Source organism: Crocodylus siamensis, chromosome 9 (assembly GCF_052110815.1).
Source record: "Crocodylus siamensis isolate JL-2025a chromosome 9, ASM5211081v1, whole genome shotgun sequence".
Classification (NCBI taxonomy): Eukaryota; Metazoa; Chordata; order Crocodylia; family Crocodylidae; genus Crocodylus; species Crocodylus siamensis.
In genome coordinates, this window is record NC_143403.1 from 63,758,110 (window position 1) to 63,776,506 (window position 18,397).

At 44.7% G+C, this 18,397-nt stretch overlaps 1 protein-coding gene across 4 annotated transcripts in view; it reads right to left on the reverse strand.

Moving 5' to 3' along the window:
• ULK1 (unc-51 like autophagy activating kinase 1) overlaps positions 1-18,397 on the reverse strand; it is a 91,752-nt gene that overhangs the window by 68,226 nt on the left and 5,129 nt on the right. For 3 of the 4 annotated variants that reach the window (XM_090063056.1, XM_090063057.1, XM_090063055.1), the window contains exons 4-5: positions 4,979-5,011; positions 4,333-4,369 (exon numbers count right to left, since the gene is read on the reverse strand). The exons of the other annotated variant lie outside the window; for it this stretch is intronic. In XM_090063056.1, coding sequence (XP_089919182.1) covers positions 4,333-4,369; positions 4,979-5,011 — 70 coding nt within the window. The remainder of the gene's footprint in view (positions 1-4,332; positions 4,370-4,978; positions 5,012-18,397) is intronic. 4 annotated transcript variants of the gene reach the window in all.

Consider the following 18,397-nt stretch of genomic DNA (forward strand, 5'->3'; position numbering starts at 1 on the left):
ATCCGTCCCTCACGTGTCCCCTTCTAGAAAGATGTTCCAAACCCCTATTAAACCACATGTAGTGACAACAGCCAGTCCAAGTCCCAGACTGCACATCAAGCTCCTAGGTGTAGTCCATATGTCAGCAGTAGCTGAACAAGTTTTTCTTGCCTTGGCCTACTAAGTCAGGAAAAGCAGGACTGTTGGTATCTCAGAAGAGTTTGTAAAGACAGCAATATCCTGAGGCTGGCCAGTGAAAGGTATATGGGCGAACAGACTATAAAGGGCTGGAGGGATAGGATACAGCAGAGCAGAACCATTCAGTTCATGTGCTGCTCAGGCATAGAGCATAGAATAAGCCAATGTACCACTTCTATGCTGTTCTAGCCTTATCTGATGCATGAGCTTCATGCCAGCATCCTTATAAAATAAAAAAGGGAGGTAGCTCATCTTCACCATGGCAGACCCAGAAAGATGAGGGGGAAAAAAAAAAAAGAAAAAAAAAAAAACACAACTTACAGTGGCTCTGGGTCATCCTGTCACCTAAGCATCTGGAGCCAGTGACACATGCTTGCAGAGAACATGATTTCACAAGCCTTACTCCATCATTACTAAGAAGTAATTATATCCTTGTGTTTATTTTCCTGGGTTCTACTTCAATGACAAGGCACTCTGCTTACAGCCTCAGGGCCTGCCAGACAGGCCGGCACACCAGGGCAAATATTTACGACAGGACAGTTTGAGGTCTTCAAGGCCAGGGGGAAAAGGGGAGAAAAAGCAGCCCAATCAGCATTATGGGGACATAGGATGAATGTTTTATTGTCAAGAGGCTGCACATATAGCGCTGGGATCAGCTGATCTGATCTGAGGGCCAGTATATTTGAGTACAGACCAACTGATCTGTGACTTGGCAACATTTTGGAAAGGACAACTAGGATAGAAGAAAAAAAAAAAAAACAACATCTCATCTTACCCATGAGTGTCAACTGAGTCTACCCTCCATAGACACCTGACCCAAATCCCACTAACATACGTTAGACTCAGTGGACTGCAGATCAGACCCCACAACATCATTAAATTCCAGCTGAGAATCCCTTCAAAGCCAGTATAAAAATCTTTTTATACACATACGCTGTGTACACCCCAAACTTGTACTGCAGATGCAATGAATCCTGTTAAGGGCACTTTTGGATAGAGGGCACAAGGGAGGGGGGAAAAAAGTGCACAAACAGCTCACGTCCATTTGCAAAGGGGTGCCCAAGAGCACAGAAAACACTTCCTTGCTTTTCTGACTTCTGAGAATTCACTTGGCTGCTGGGAGTTATTACAACTTCATTTTACCCACAGGGCTAGAAATGCCACGGTCAATCAATCCAAAAACATGTTATCCAATGAGAAACTCTTTTCACAATGGCAGCCACTCTGAGAAGCAACATTTTAAAGCCAAACAATGCAGTTTAAAAACTGCGCCCAAAGGCCTATGGCAGTACTTAAAACTGGACCATTTTTGAGTAGCTACTCTGGCTCCCTGAACAAAGGACACGAGACTTCATCTTGTTATTCCTGTTTAGAGTAGGCCAATAACTTGTGACACTTTCCCATCGCTCCATGAACCCACCAGACAAGGCAAAGGTCTGCCCTACTCTCAGTTCAAATGTGTGGCACGAGATGAACTGCAAGTGAAGAATGCAGAATTAACAAAAGGAAAGACCAGTTCAGCAAATCATATCTATTCCATGGAACCATAGCCACCAAGGGGAGCCACATGCAAGAGATATGCTGAATATGTACAGGAAAAAAAGAACAAGTTATAATGAAACACATGGGTCTCCCACTTCACGATGGGATGGACACAAAGAATTTCTTTTGATTCAAATGTAGAATTAGAAGATCATCTGACGCTTGTAATTACAAGGCAGATGGGATCAGGAGGCTTAAAAGTATTCTGCCTTTGATAAGCATGAGATTTGCATGTCTAACTCATACTGGCATGAAGCAGAAATTGCCTGAAGTGCCCATGAATTGATGAGAGAGTCAATGCTACACTCAAAGACTGCAATGCAGCCATCAGAATAAGTGAAACAGCCAAGTATCACCTTGCTGTCCAAGGGAATTCAAGCTACAGATCAGAGGCTGGCTTTGAATCTTGCACTGGAAGGAAGAGAGACTTAATAAAATGAGCTTTTAAAGACAAATTGTCATCAAAAGGACACTAAAAAGCCTGCACACAAGGAAAGGTGGCTGCTTCCAGGCAAGACTGGGACACCTGGCTGACCAAAAACAACAACCCGACAGGAAGGTCCAGCTAGGATCCATGTAAGAAGTATTCACAGCATCACTGAGCCAGAGATGACCCTTCTACATCTCCTTTCCGCGCTGGCTAAGTCAATTTGCAAGGCTGTTGAAGGTCACACATCCAATTAAGCCAAGGTGCTTGGGAAATGCTGGCCTTAGCATACTTAAGCACTTGTAAAAATCCCTACCCACCGCCAAGGTTTCCACCGTGCCTCTTTGATGGGGCCAACAAAATGGGGAGAAGGTTGCAACTGTGTGCAAAACATCTTCCAGCTCTGCAGGCAAGCAAATCTTGCCACTGCACCTTGACAGACATTTTCATGGATTTGGAGTCCCTTTTTGGGAAAAAAAAGAAAAAAGAAAATTTATACTGCCTTTTCTCAACTGCCCTCCCACTACCCACATTCAAATAGTTACCCATGGTCTGTCTTGTTAAACTGTTGTAATGCCCTCAGTGAAACTTAATGATGGCTATTTTTATAGTGCTCCATTACTAAAACTTCAATTTGTGGTCATTACACAAAAACTTTGAGCACAAAACATTAATTAGAAATTCATGTTCCATTAAGAGCCCAACATTACCTAATGGATGCAAAAGTGCCATCAAAGAACTAGTATAAAGCCTGCAGAAGAGTTAAGATGCAAATCTAGGTCAGCTCTGACTCACACATCTCTACAAAGCATGCAGAAAAAGCAAAGTGATCTTTCCAATTTCTCCAGCTACCCAAACCCTTCCCACAGTCTAAGATGTGCAGTGAAATACCATTTCTTATCTCACATGAATGGAGGGGAGTGTATTAGCCTCAATCCTGAACTAATTATTCCTGGGGTAGTAACATTAGCTCCAGGGCAAATGTGAATTTTGCTTTAAATCGTGCAATTTCCAGTCACCATCTCACTTAAGTAAGACCCAACCACTGGAATATTTTTAAATCTTCTCTCACAATACTAACAACAAATGCAAAAGACTCCCTGGATTAGCTGAGTTTATTAAATCATGGTCCACAAGCCACACAGGAAATGGAGATGAATAAATAAGAAGAGACAACTTGTACTCTTTTACTTAGCATGAGAAAGAAAAACTAGCTCCTTTACCAGGGGGGAAGCTACCAACCAATGGGAACTAAGTTTTAAATCTTAGAGGGGTTCTGGAGGAGTCCAGCAGAGCTGCCAGCCCAGAGTCCGGATGATGCTTTCTCTCCTCCTCGCCCTAAGCAGTCACACGTCTGCCTCCTCTGCTCTCGCCATTCTAAGGAATCACGTGTCTGCCTCCAAAGGAGGCTCAAGTTCATCCAGGCCTGGATGCTGCAGTCTGTGGGCTTTGGATCGACAGGGCAGCAGGCAGGACTAGTTCCTTTGCCCCAGCATCCCAAGTTATGCCGAGATGCCCGATCAGCCATTTGCCTGTCAAAGTCACCCCATGAAAGAAGAGGACACTCACAAGCCTCTTCTCCAACAGCTAATTAACAAAACAGCCACAAACATCTGACTGTCAAATTGCATTTTACAGCAGTTTTTGAACTGCTGCAGCTATTGCCATCCCTCAGCAATGAAGACTCTTTCATACAATGCTCTTAACTTCCCACCCAGTGCTAGAGAAGAGGAAGTGGTTCAGTACTGCACTTAAGAAGCAACTGTGTTTTACCTAATCTTGTTTTAGGGGGCGGGGGAAAGAAGGGCCAAACATCCTTTCACATAAAACACAAGACATCAATATGGATAAACCCACATTCAGATAAATTCAGCCTAAATCTGCACGATCAGGGTAATTAAAGCAGATATCAACTGCTGACAGCAGGCCAATCCCCTCTGCCATTATTAGCCTAAACTCCAAGGACAAGGTTAGCTTTTACAGCTGCAGGTTCTCTTAAGTATTTGCAAAGAGTTATCAATGGAGAAACCTCTGACTAAGTGTCAAGAGGAGCAACGCTGCTGGGTTTTTTGGTTGAGGGGCGAGGCATAGATCTACTTAGATCTTCCACTACCAACCCTACTGGGTAAAAATGTATTGTGTTTCTCTCTGGGTTCACATGATGCCCTAGCCACTGGTCTACTTACTGTGCAGGTAGTCAGCCAGGTCCCCACCATTGCAGTACTGTCAACAGAAGAAAACACAGTGAATAGTGGACTAAGCAAAGTGTTATTAAACTGAGCAGGCACAAGTAAATAAGATGGAACCCCATAGGGAGGCTTACAGTTTAATATGCACCTTTGCCATTCTAGACATACGAATAAAATGGAACAAAAATTATAGGTTTCTGGGGGAAAAAAAAAAATTCAGAGCTTGAAATAACAGCATTGTATGGAACCAGGAAAAGCAGCTGGGAGTGACTATGGATAAATATTTAAAGCTCCCTGTATAATGTTTCCTATTGCTAGGGAAGAGGCAAATGTGATCTCAGTTTGAAGGGAGTGCAGAATATATACAAGGTTTGGCAGCCACACAACTATGATGTGTGCAAAAGTTGTTCTTTCCACATGACACTTTATAACTGAACGGTAGCTGGTATCATACGCTGCCCTTCAAGCTTCCCAGTCAACCCTGAGAGCTAAAAAGAGACCCGCTCACAGTAGATAGAGATATGGAAGAAAGTTGAACATGTGAGCTTCTTTGAGCTGTCTTCACCCCCACCTTTACAGTCTCCACAAAAGCAGAAAGGCCCCCCTCAGTAAAGAGTTCATCTGCTTTACTACAGTGACTCACCTCCATAACCAAATAGACAGAGTTTGCCAGTTCCTAGGAAAGCAGAGAGAAAAAACAAGAACATTTAAGCATGGGAAGAAAATAAAGAAAAAACCCCCATTGTGCAACTGAAAAGAAAAGAGGTCATTTTTTTCCCGTATTGGGGAAAAAAACCACATCCTTGCAACAATGCTCTCAAAATAAGCAGGAGGAAACTATCATTTCTTGCAGTGAAGTCAAAAGGATTAATTTGTGAAGGGCTTTGAAGAAATGCTATGGAGTTGAAGGATTTCATACAAAGTTGAGCCCGTTTTCCATCCCAGAGCACTCCCGTTCAACAAAGCAATTAACTCTTTCCTTGAGGCTTGCGTCTTTGTATTCCTTTAGGGCTCCGGCAGATGACTAGTGGTATGCAAGGCAGACACTGGCACACTAGTTTGAACTTCTAACCGTTTCCACATTAGCATGGCCCCTAAAGGCTTGAGAATAGGCCCGTAAAAGCAGCACCTGCGTGAAAGGAGGGGAAGGAACAAAACGGCACATACACAGATCAAGCGTGCAGGGAAGGACAGACAACACTGGGGGCAGCATGCCAAACCACCCCTGCTCAGTGGTGTTTGGGGGGGGAAGATTTGGGATAGCTCATTATGGAGACTCAATACAGCCCTCAAAGCCTGAGTTATTTGGACGTGTTAGTTATATACGTTAGTCTTGTGGGATTCTCACTGGAGACATTTCCAATCCTACTAGGTGGATTTTAAAAAGTCAGGGAGTCCCGTGAGCAGCTAATGAATCAGTCCCATAGCAGGTAGCCACAATCCAGACAGGACCTGGGCCGTGCTTCATTCCAACAATACCGCAGCTCAGGAAGCAAGGGCATATAGGAAGTCAGCACATCCCAGGAGACTGAGGGCATTCAGCCTCTATTTTGAGGTCTCGTATACAAATAAAGCACCTATGCATCTGATCTCACATCTTGCTGTGTTTATACAGCTAGTGAGTTCCACTCTGTACCTTGGTTTCCCAGGGTTTCTTATGACCCCTCCCCCCATTTCTAAACAACTATGCGTATAAAATATTTTAAGCACCCAGCAAGTTCAAGAGCACGCTGTCAACATGTGGCACTTCTCAACAGCCAGCTTTTGTACCCAAGCCCACACCAAGAGCCGTTCTCTGCACGTCTGCCCCGTGCTCTGCTCTGTCTGACGGTCCCCAGCTGCGACCATCGTGCACTGAGCCTCGCATACTGTCTTTACGCACAGCATCTCATGGAGAAGTGCCAGGAACGGGGAGGGCTATACGCACAACAGTTCTGCAATACTGGCTTCTTATGGCAGACAGCATGGGAACTTTGCCATCTCAATGGTACCATCTTCTGGCCTCCTTGCCAAAGCACTGGGCAGACCAGAGCTGTGGGGCGAAGCACGGGACAGAGCAGAACCCCAATATTAATACTTATATAGAACAAGTATTTGTTACTGATTGAAGCACAGGTTGCTCTGATCTAACATTCGCACTCATTTGTGTAGCATAGAGGTTCAGATGTCACAGAATGGGTTATCCTTCCTCTCCTGGAGGCCACATATCCCACTAAAGGCAATACCTTTGTAATAACAATTCTGCATTGGCCCAGGCAGTCACTCCTGTCATCTCACCCTCAAGGATACTGAAGGCCCTGCTTAAGATCTTTACCACAGCTCCACCAGGCAAGCCGGTACAACTGACTGGTGGCCTCTCTACAGCGCTTATGGTCTATGATTACGATGCAAAGAGGGTCAGCTGGGACTAAGGCAAGGTAACTAGGAGAGGGTTTGTAAAAAATGAGTAGGCAATAGTTTTCAGTTTCCAAAAGCAGCTCTATTCCAAGCTCTGGGCACCTGGCTAAAAAGGTACCAAATCCACACCCCCAAAATGATAGCTCCAAAGCAGCCCCAGTCCCTCGCCTGATCTCATTTTAGCCCTTCCTACTCAAAAAGGACTTTATAACCTGTCCAAGTCTGTATTAAATTAACTCTGTTGTCAATACTTTGCTCACCCCCACCCAACAGTTCTTGCAGCTATTTCAACTGAGACTTGTAGTGGAGAATATCTTTAGGGTTTCAAGATATAGGTGTAGTTTTGTTGATATTTAACTACCCGGCATGCTGAAGGAGCCAAGGTGCTGATATATGCAAATGCACAACAGTGCATTAAAAAGTGATGCAAATGATCAACGGCCTAACAGCCTATATGCAAATCACTTCCCTAGTTCAAAGCGCTCCCCAAGCCCAGGGACCAGCAGTTTGAGGCTTGTACGGCAGCTCCTGCTACCAGCTCAAGCAGGTTTCTGTGATACTTGGCACCAAAGCAGGTTGTATTTCCATGTACGATAAGAACTACAGATCAGGCCAGGTTCAATTCCTGCATCTCAAAGAAACACGTGGGATCTAACCCGCTTCCGCACACTGCTCAAAGGAAGCAGAAGCAACATTTGAGCCCGACGTGCACGGCTCTGAATCAGGTGGGGTGAGAAACAATTCCCAGCTCCACCACAAGCTTCTGATGTAACTAGCGACAAGACGTTCAGGGACAATTTTCAAGGGTTATGAAAACCCAGCAACTCCCACTGAATTGACTTAAAGTGGAAAATCTCGGGCCTTCTAAACATACCAAGGCCTTCAAACCTTTCTAAGCTTTGTGGTGCATCAAGCACTGCAGCAATTGCCCTCGTGGAGCCATACATGAGCTAGCTCATGTCCTGCCATAACCAGTGCAGAGTGGGAGCAGGAAGCTTGATGAAGGCAGCCTCTTGCGCCTAGTTTCACAGGTGGGTTTTGCAGCCCACAGCAACCCAAGTGCTGCCACAGCTGCACTGCTAGCAATGCCCAAACTGGCCAGTTTAAAGCAGGCTTAGGTAGGTCTAGACAAGCTGCAATGAACATATTGGAGCTAGACACTCGGTTTTCATGCCTGTGTGTGCTCATACGGTTAGCAGGGTTTGGACAGACTGAATTCATTATTATAGAAATAGCCTCTTCCACCGGAGGACTGATCGTATGCAAATTAAGAGGAGACCACTGCAAGACGGGAATGAGCGGGTACTGTACAGTTTAGCTGGTTTTCCATCTTAATCCATGTTGAGGCTTGTAGAAATGGGGTATAATACATAGTAAGACATCATTTGCTTTTGGTTTTTAAGATGAACACGTACAACTTAATTCCAAATTACTCAAATGCTTCAGGGATTGGATCCCTATAAGTACCAGGATAGCGAGAACAGAGACATACTATTCAGCTTCTCTAAAAACCAAGTGATTTTTATGCTTTTAGCATGCCAGCCTAACAAAGAGGCAAGAGAGAAAGCCCTGCAAGTCCTCTCTAAGCCAGCAGTTGTCAGTTCAAAGCTCATTAGAAAGCAGCGTGGCACGTCTGCCATAGATCAGGTTTGATGGAAAAGCCCACAAAGGTTGTGTGCAACACAATATCAGCTGCTGTGGAATATGAAGTGGTCTCTCCAAAGCCCTAGGTGCTAAAATCCAAAAAAAAAAAAAAAAAAAGTTTAAGAATTTATGAAGAGCTGCTGTTTTGTGGTCGCATCAAGGGTGGAGTTATGCAATGAAGCAAGTGGGTCTGAGAGCAGCTTTGCAGTTACAACTTTGTTACCAAGAATGAAGGAAGAGGCTTTTTAGCTTCCTCTCTTCCCACTCTTACCTTCCTAACCCATCTACACCAGCAGATTCAGGGTATCCTGCTGAAGTTTTACAGAACCAAACCAGTCATACACTCGAGGATAACCTACTCTCCATCATGACAGTAGATTATACAGTTTGAAAGAGACCTGATATTTTCTCCTTCTAAACTCATTCATCATCACTCCTTGGAAATTCAGACCTGAAACTCCATTTCCTTTCCCTTTTATCCCTCCACAGTGCATTTCATTATACCAGGTCAAACTTTAGGTCTCCCTACCTTTTCGGATCCTCAAAAGGAAAGCGAATGTGCCCAATTCACTTGCTCACACTTGGTCCCTGAAATGCCATTTCACTTCATCCTTCCTTTGCAGAGGCTCATATCCAAAAGGGCTAAGGATACACCACTTTCAGGCTCTTGCTCGTGTTTAATACCTTAGGGCCGCCAGAGCTAATATTTTAAATCACCAAATTAACTATACTAAAAGGAAATTGCATAAAAAAAAACAACACCCTCACCTCTTCATTCCCCAAAATATGCAGTAGTAGCCCTACTCCACTCCTCTACAAGCATTATACATAACACTCTTGCCAAAGGCATTAAGTTGACAATTAATCACCTGGATTGTTGCCCAATTTCTAGGTCTCCCAGTACAGACTCTGGTAGCAAAGTTGCTCTTTAACTAATAAATAAATAAATAAATAAATAAATGCGGGGGGGGGGGGGGAAATGACCTTACTGTCTACAAACCAGTGCACATGCTCCAGAAGAGGCAAGGAAACTTTTTCATCCTGCAGAAGTTGTAGGACAGCTCTCTGCTGAAATTTTTTAAAAACAACGTTGGATGGCATATGTTAAAGCCAGTGAGGTTTAATAACCCTGTGTTCTCCTTAATTCCCTTCCCACCCAAACTGGAAGGTTGTATAATCCTCCTCTTAAACAGTGTATGGGCGTGTGCATGGAAACAGACACATCAGGAGTGAATTCTTCTCACATCCTCTTACCCAAGTGCTTGAGAAAGAAGCAGAAGGAGGATCTTTGAGAGAGGAAATCTATCTTGGCCCCTGGACAGATTACTGCCAGACTGAATACAATACTAAAGAAATCAAAAAAAGAAAAAAAGTTTTCATTATTCTTGCACCTGTGACATCTACAGTCAATACTGCACCATTTGCACAAGTTTGCATGGGGCTGTGAGAACAGGGAGGCTGACAAAAATAATCAAATTAATCCAACAACTTGTCTTGCCTTTCCTAGAAAGAACCCGATACATTTTCAGAGCAGGAGAAGAAAAAACAAAAACCCTGCAACACTGACACATACGCCCATGTGCTTGCTGGCTGATTTTTAAATCCTTTATTAACACACTGTTTCAAGGAATGCAAAAGTATTTGACAGCTATACAATCCAGACAGTGCCAGTCAGCAGGAAGGGATGTATTGTTGTTATTGTTAAAAGTTCCCGCACTGTCAAACACAAACTCAACATCAAGGGAGGGAAAACCCTGCCAGTGAGGTAACAAGCTTCATGCCAGGCACATACTAGGCCTCTCCTCCAAAATGCCAATGTGACAACCACCACCTCGGTCAACAGATTGGGAACTGAACCAAAGACCTCCAGGGCTAAAAACTGTGAGATGCTGTATCTTGAATTCAGGAGTCTAAATTCACCGGCTAAGGCTTACGTTCTCTGCAGATGAAGCACAGAGGGGGACCTGTATCTCTCACCCACTTGTGGGTTATGCCATCCTGTAGTTGGCATGAGGGTGATTTGTCAAGATGGACATTAGTTTACACAGACACAGACTCTAAAATCATTTCATTCATATTATTTCACAACAACTTTGCACCAGCCTGGCTGGAATAAACAGTGACCAGTCCTATAAACGAACCCATTATTCCCATGGATAGAGTCATTTGATGTGGACAGAGGCCAGATGCAATGCTCCTGCTCACATGCAGAAAGGGATTACGTGGGCACAAAAATCAACCTCAAAAAAGGTAGAGCTGAAGTACAAAAGGAGCTCCTTTGAGCCAGGGAGACCCTCCTCTTGTGCTTCAGACAACAGATCCAAAAAACTTTTCTTAACTCAGCCTCTCAAACTGATCAAGTGGCAGCAGAGTAAAAAAAAAAAAAAAAAAAAAAAAAAAAAAAGAGACAGTCAGCAGCGTACAGGCCCCACTCGCTGCACCAACAAAGAGAGAAGCATACAATATAACTCAGCATGCAAGCTGCGACCTGCAAGAGGGACACAAGGAACATGGAAGCAAGAGACTGGCTGAACTTGGAAGAATAAGGGGAAAAAAAAAAAAAATAAAGCCACTTAATGTTACCTTGCCAGCACTCTGCAACAACCCTGCAGATGGTTTCTGAACCACCTGGCTTTCTCTCCTTTTGTCGGCAGACCTGGGTGTCCTGAACGCCTTGGGAACATACGGTGCAGTTGTCTTTCCACCTCTCCCCAGCACCTGGCTCGGGGTCAAGCTACATGTGGGAGCGACTTCTAGATCATGTCAGGGGAGGAAAGGAAGTTCCCACCCACTGGCCCTTTTGCTGCTTGAAAAAACAAGCAGTTAACTTAGAGGTCCTTTTAATCAACCGAATGCATTTAGGAGATGGGCCTGATAACAATGTCTGTTATACCTTTAAACAAGGCAGAAATGTTTCTAAATGGCTTGATTGCTTCAACTTGATTTTTCCCAGCCTCAGAGTTTGAACCGAATGGCCTGCGCTCTTAAAAAAACCCACCACACCTCACGTTTTATGCAGGATTACTCTGACCCCACGCAAGTATTTGAACTGAAGCAAGATAAGAGACAATAGACGCATTAACCTGACTAATGGGGATACTTATCAATGACCCCCCTGCCCCCAAGTCGCTATAAAGCAGACAGCTGGAAAAGTATTCATATGACTTCTGACCTAACGAGTCATACAGCGAGTTCCACTTCTATTCCAAAACACACGTCACCCAAGCTTCACCCTTCCCCTGCTGAACCCTTGCAACAAAGGGACTCCACAATATTTTTAGTAAATTATAGTACTGAGCAGGAAGGCAAAAATTCATTTAGAAGAAATGGGGGGGGGGGCAGGAAACGCTGTGCTAATTTGCTGGGAGGGTACCACAGACGGTCCACCGCACCCAGAGAAAGGTTAAAGGAAGGGTAGCATGAAGCACCATCCGTGGGAAGGACTTTTGGGATATCGGATGCACAGCTGGCAAGGTTCCCGCGTGCTAGCAAGACCATATGAAGCAGGTAGCGTGGCTGCCACCTTCTTCTGGCATAGGCCACATGTGGCAGAAAGAGCCAGGTGGTGTGTGCTGCTGGTGTCTAGGCAGCTCATGCATTCGGAGAGGCTCCAAGGCCTTCTGCAGTGTGGAAGGGAGGCAGCGACTGGCACTGTGAAACAGGCACTGCTTATTACCCTGATGCATGACCAACACACTCCAAACGTCCCTTTAAAATAAAAGCTGAATAGAAACCATCTTCTCATAGCCAGACATCAAACTTAAGAGATACTGGGGGCCAGGGCTTTTGTTCTTCAAAAAAAAAGAAAAATATCAAGTTTTAACCCCACTTCCTTGGTGCCAGATCTTATAGGACAGGGTCAGGACTGAGAGGCACCTGCAGGGACACAAACCACAGCCACGGACAGCCCGTGCTTCTACCTCCAACCAAACCCCTGACAAAATACTGTAGGGTCAGGAGAGCCAGGATCTCCCCTGCCATGCATTTGGCTTCAGAAATGGGCAAGACAGCACAGCCCAAAAAACCCCCCAAAACCCAACAGGGAAAACAATTCACTCATTTCTAAGTGGATTTTGCGAAGCGAGAGAAAGTGCTTCCAAATAAATAGATCCCTAGGCAGCTGTCCTTGGTGTCTGGTTGCACGTCGGCTGGAAAAAAAAAAAAAAAAAAAAAAAAACAGGCTAAGCAGACTAATGCCCATTTAATTATTGTTTGCAAGACAGCATAATAGCCAGCACAGCCAAATTAAAGCAAGAGGCTGCTGCCTTGCTGGGCTGCCCCAGCTGGCTGACACTTACGGTTCTCCTTAAGGAAACCATCTGCCATTTCCCACCGAATACCAGTCTTTCAGAACTGCCTCTGTTCAAAAAAAAGTGTGTTTCCCTTTCCCTTCTTTACAACTCCAGACCATGGTAGCCTGTTTAAGTACCACAGCCCCATTGAGGAGATACTCCACTCCTAGCACAGCAGGTTTCCAAACAGCACTTGAACAAATCCCTTGAGTTGTCAACCACTACGTATGCCTGGTTCAGCAACTGGACAAAATTTCACAGAATCATAGAAAAGTAGGCCTGGAAAGGACCTTCAGAGGTCATCTTGTCCACCCCCAACCACAGGCAGGATCATCCCTATCCAAACCATCCCATACAAACCCAGTCTGACCCATTAGTAAAAACTACAGTCAGCCCCTGACTCAATCAGCACTTCCTTATAACATGGTTTCATAGTTGTTAGGGGCTGGAAGGGACCTTCCAGGTCATCAGGGTCAGCCCCCATGCACATGGGCAGGAAAGCCTGTTGGGGTCAAATGATCCTGGGAAGATGCTCCAGTCAACATCACAGCTATTCACAGAAGCCTAGCAGAAAAATAATGCTAATCCCTTAGATGAAGCCTGGGCCTTTCACAGAACAAACCCTCAAGGAAGCTACATCCGAGACACCTCTACAGAGACAAACCACAACAACAGCCCACACATGAAGTCTTGACACACCGAGACAGAGGAAACATGGAGCAACTGGGTGTAGGAGAAAACATGGGCCAGAGAGAACTGAAGGCCCCACACTTGCTGGGAAAGGGAAGCAAGTTGTTTTTTGCAGGAGCCAGGCATCACCTTGGGAGGCACCAACATGCCACCAAATGGTACCCAAGCTGGCCAGTTATTCCAGAGGCATTCAGATTTGAGAGCACACCGTAGAGTCATTATGGCAGCTATGCAAGGAGGCAAGACATTTTATTTAGAGCGAAAAAGCAGCAATGCCCTGCTTCATGGTGCACCTTGCTCCTACTCCAGCTACTGGCTTGCTAGTAAACACAGATTACATCTCAGAAGCTTCTGCAGGCAGTAACTTCAGCATTTGTATACCAGAATACTGCCCCACTCAGACAAGAGCACATTTAAAATTGGGCTGAAAGCCCTTCCTTAAAAGGGTAATTCTGTGATGACAGAAGCTAAAGAGAGCCCATTTGCTTCTCTCCAGTGATGCCACTTTGCTCAAGATATAGGATGAACATTAAGGGATTGGCACCTGCTACCTTACATCTCTGACCAGTCATTCACATCGGTGCAGAACACTACCCAGTCAGACTGGGACTGACCAGTCTTGTACCGGCCTAAATGGCTACACAAGATACAGCAGTAGCAGAAAAACCAGGTGTCCTGACACTAGTATTGGTCAGCTTCTCCCACTTGTCTTTCCCTCGTACTGAAATGGCTCACCGGCAGACACACAAGGGCATAGTCAAAGGTGAACAAAGCCATCTGCATGGGAGGTCCGTTTTTACATATCACAAATGGACAAAGCCTTATTAGTAACACTCCGTAAGGCTTTTGACTTACAAACTTGAAGCCTTAAGTAGTTTAATCCGCTCTGTTATGGAAGCTATTTGGAAGCCCTATAGGAAACGGACGTCCCAACTCACTGGACTGTCTGTGGGAAGCGACTGGGTGACTATCTTTGATGCCTTTTTTACTCCACACTTGGTTTAAAAGCAGAAAACAAATGCATGCGATGCCATAGAAAATACTGGGTATTAGACGGTGCAAAGAGCAAAATAAAGAGTCTCGGAAAAAAAGTCAGGACCTTCACAGAAGAGAGCTGTCAGAAGCCAGAGGATGATATAGCTTTACATCTGCAACCATTTACCAAAGGATGAGATGGAAGAGGTCATGCTCTTAGTAGGTCATGGCTGATTTTTGCTACCCGTGTCATAGAGGCCATCGTGTGCCAACTAAAATTTTAAAACAAAAATCATAAGTTAGCTTGAAAGCCTCCCATTAGATTAATAACCAAGTTGCTGGCACCTCATGGGTATATGGAAATGGATGTGTGCTGGCAAGAAGGTCTTTCTTCCCTGGCACGGTAAAATGCTTTGCTAAATAAATTCTCCCCGGACTTTAAATACAGCATCTTTCATTCCCTACAAGTGATGCTTAATGTCCGGTTGATCTCTAGGACACTAGCTCAGCTGACCTAATTCCTCTTGTCCTGATGTTAACTCACCAACTGGCTCCATGGCAGCTGGGTGATCTAGCTATCCAGACCGAATGTTTCTGCCTAGAGATATTCATGATGCTGGATTCAATTCATTTTCATCAGCTCTCTTGAAGCCATTTTCATTATGGAACAATCAAGGAAAGACACTGAAAACATCTAGTGTATCTGAAGTGGTGGTGTAAAGCTTAAAGGCAGTACTCAAGGCCCGCCTATTGTACCTTGAGACATCTCACAGCAAAAACATTTTCCAAGCCTAAACACAAATTCTCAGGGGAGAACTCTTACTTGGATTTGGTTTTATAGTCTTATCATTAAGAGTTCCTAAACATGAAAAAAAAAAAAAAAAGTAGAACATTCAAAAAAGGGTTTTTTCACACAGTCTGTTATGTTTAATTCCACAACGCACAAGTACCTTGCAAAAAGCTGCTTTTTGAAGAGTGCAACTTTCATACTTCTTTAATTTTCCACTTTATTTGAAAAAAAGAAAGCTATATACACTATAAAGAAAACACCACTTTCAGGGTAGGGGGGTGGCACACGATAATAACAATAAAAACAGGCTCCGTCTTTAAGATAAAGGCTCTTCTCCTTTTCAGTCCATGTTGAAAGAGGCAGAAACCAGTCAGTTTCCTTCCCACTCATGGGCTTCGCTGAATACTGCTCCTCTGAGTATTAAGATTCACTTTTGCAGTGCTTTTTTCCTCATTGCATGTTCCTGTCATAGGGTCCAATCCATTGAACAAAGACGAATCTTCCCCCTGATTTCACTGGGTTGTTGACTAGACCATCAAAACATAACTATGCTACAGGAAGCCAGACAGCATCTACATATTTTCTTATATCAGTATAAACTTAGATCCAATTTCACCCAGTTACTTTTGGCAGTCATTTCCCATAGAAGCAAATTAAACATGTTTTAGTGAATAACAAGACGACACCCTTCTCACGCATCCGCTGCCTCCACTTCACTATTTAGCGGGCTTTTTTGGTGGGCTGGAGAGGTGGCTCTTCCACCAAACCAAAAGGCCGAAGTCAAACAACATGAAAACTTTCCAACCACCTTTTATTCTAGATCCAGTAACTTCTACTTCAGGGTCTGTCTCCTTATCCTCCAAGCCACAATAGGCACCTGAGCCTCCAGAGATCGGAGGTTTTTTCCCCACTGCCACGAGGACAGAGGGACTAAGCAATACGCACTGAGATTTATACCATAGAGAGCTGTCTGCCCTCCAACTCTCAATTGCCCTATCCCACCCACCAAGTGTTTACAGTCAAACCACAGGGAACTCAGTGGAAATTTTTATAATGAAAATGCTGACAGATTTTAACTGCAGCACCTCTGCAGTAACTAGAACTCTGCCATCCAATTCAAAACACAACCATGTGCCAGTTTCCAATTACTCCTGGGAAACAACCCCTAATCTTTCCCATTATAGTCTGAATACCACTGCCTTTTTCACGTGGATGCTTCAGAGATGATGCACTTTCCATGCCAGCAGCTCTTCTGTAATGTGGGAATCATGTCATGTCCAAGGCCCCGTAACGCGACTCTAGGAGCATGGTGAGTAAAGGAGTGGTCACAACTAGAATTGCGAGGAGGCCACTCCTTCTAAAAATACCACTTCACAATTCAGAGGTCTATTTTTAGTGGACATATTGGCTAGAGATCTTCTTGGTCCTCAAGAGAGTATAGTTAACTAAGAGAACTAGTATTATTTGCAGGCCCCACAAGATAAAAATCAATCCATGTGCTATAGCCCCGTAACAGGAGTAATTACAATGCAGTGGCCTCAGTCTTGTTCCACAAAACCATGGAAGCTTTACCTAGTTTTTCAGCATTAAATCTTTAGTGACCACTTGCACAGCTGCTGATATACACATCAGGAATTTACCGTTAGGAGTCCTAGCACAGGCATAAACCGTATTCCTTTGCAATTCAGAGAGGCAATGTGATGCCCGCTCACAAGGCAATATGCCAACTGCACTTAGGAAAAGAATCAGAGGAGGATTTGAAGTGGCACCCTGAATGACTTCAGGAGGGCCATCTCCCAACCATGGACTGTCTCCTTAGTGATCTCACATGCCATAGTGGAGTCCTGTTTCCAAAAACACAACTACCAAGAAGTCCACCCACAGAGCAGAAGACCTGGTGTTAACTGGCACATGAGGCTGCCAGGCACAGTGATGGCACCGCAGCAGGTGCTAGAGTTGTCCAACATCATGAAGGATCTCATAAGCAGTGCAACAGGAACAAGAGGGCAAGCCCAAGGACAATCAATCACAGTGCACAAGCTTCAGAAGTCCTTAAGCTGGGGAGGGGTGCTGAAAGGGTGGCGGGGGGGAGATGACATACATCAGAAACAGGCAACCAGTCACAGTAGCTCACTGGATCACCTCCTCTCAGCAAAGCACAAACCTCAGGCTCCTGTGCTGATCTTGGATTCGCGGCTTTTAATTCCACTGGTCATGAGTTGTTTCTGCCTAGCAAGAGGACTCCAGGAGAAGAGGTAGTTCTTCATGGGCTCCGCTCCTTCAGATACTGCATTCAGTTAGTGATCGACCAGACCCGGGACCTCCTCTTATAGCTTGCCATTCTGCTGTTCTGCACCCTGTTAAACATGCTTGAAGGGAAAGCAAGGCTCTCTGGACTCCAGGGACATCAGCCCACTGATGAAGCACACAGTTTGCTACCTTTCCATCAGCTCCAGTGATGCCATGTCCTTGCTCCCCCAGAAGCTAGTCAAACAAATATGCACTTGACACACTCTAGGCAAGTCACATAAGGTAGTGTTTCTGCTCAAACTGAGTTATCAAGTGATGGCCGCTTTTACTGTGAAGTGCCTGGTGCTGCTGTGATGGATTTACCAGATCACTGAAAATTATAACAACTCACCCTTGCTGAAGCCAGTCCCCTCTGTGGAGTAACAGTATGACTGTGTGCATGTCCTGCATGAGCCTAACGCGCCGTGTTTCTATAGCTCAAAATCCCAGCTTGAGGGACACCCCAGCACGTCACAAGCAAAAGATGCACACATACCCCTACTCCACAGCTGCCACTACCAGGGAAGAAGGTCACCACCCATGTCTTACTACAATGCACAACAAAAAGGGAGAAAAGTAGGCAATGCAGAGCAAATGCTTCCCTATAAAAGGACTGGTGAGTTGTTCATGTCCCAGACCACCGGGCAACAGCAGGACCCCATAAACACCTTAAAATCCCTGTCTCTAGATCAGTGGTTCACAAACTTTTTTCTCCCCCTGCAGAACACTTGAAAATTGCTGAGGGTCTTGGCAGACCACTTAGAAACTTTTTTTGTTCTGCAAATCAAAGCATACAACTCATATTTTAATATCAGTAGTCTTACATTTCTAATGTGATGGATGTGCCCGTTTTTTGAGCACAGATCTGGAAAATTGGGTGCAATGTTTGTCAGCTTTAGCCTTAGGTCACCTTTCTGTGGACCACCTGAATGGGGCTCACAGACCAGTGGTGGTCTGTGGACCAGTTTGAGAACCTCTTCTCTAG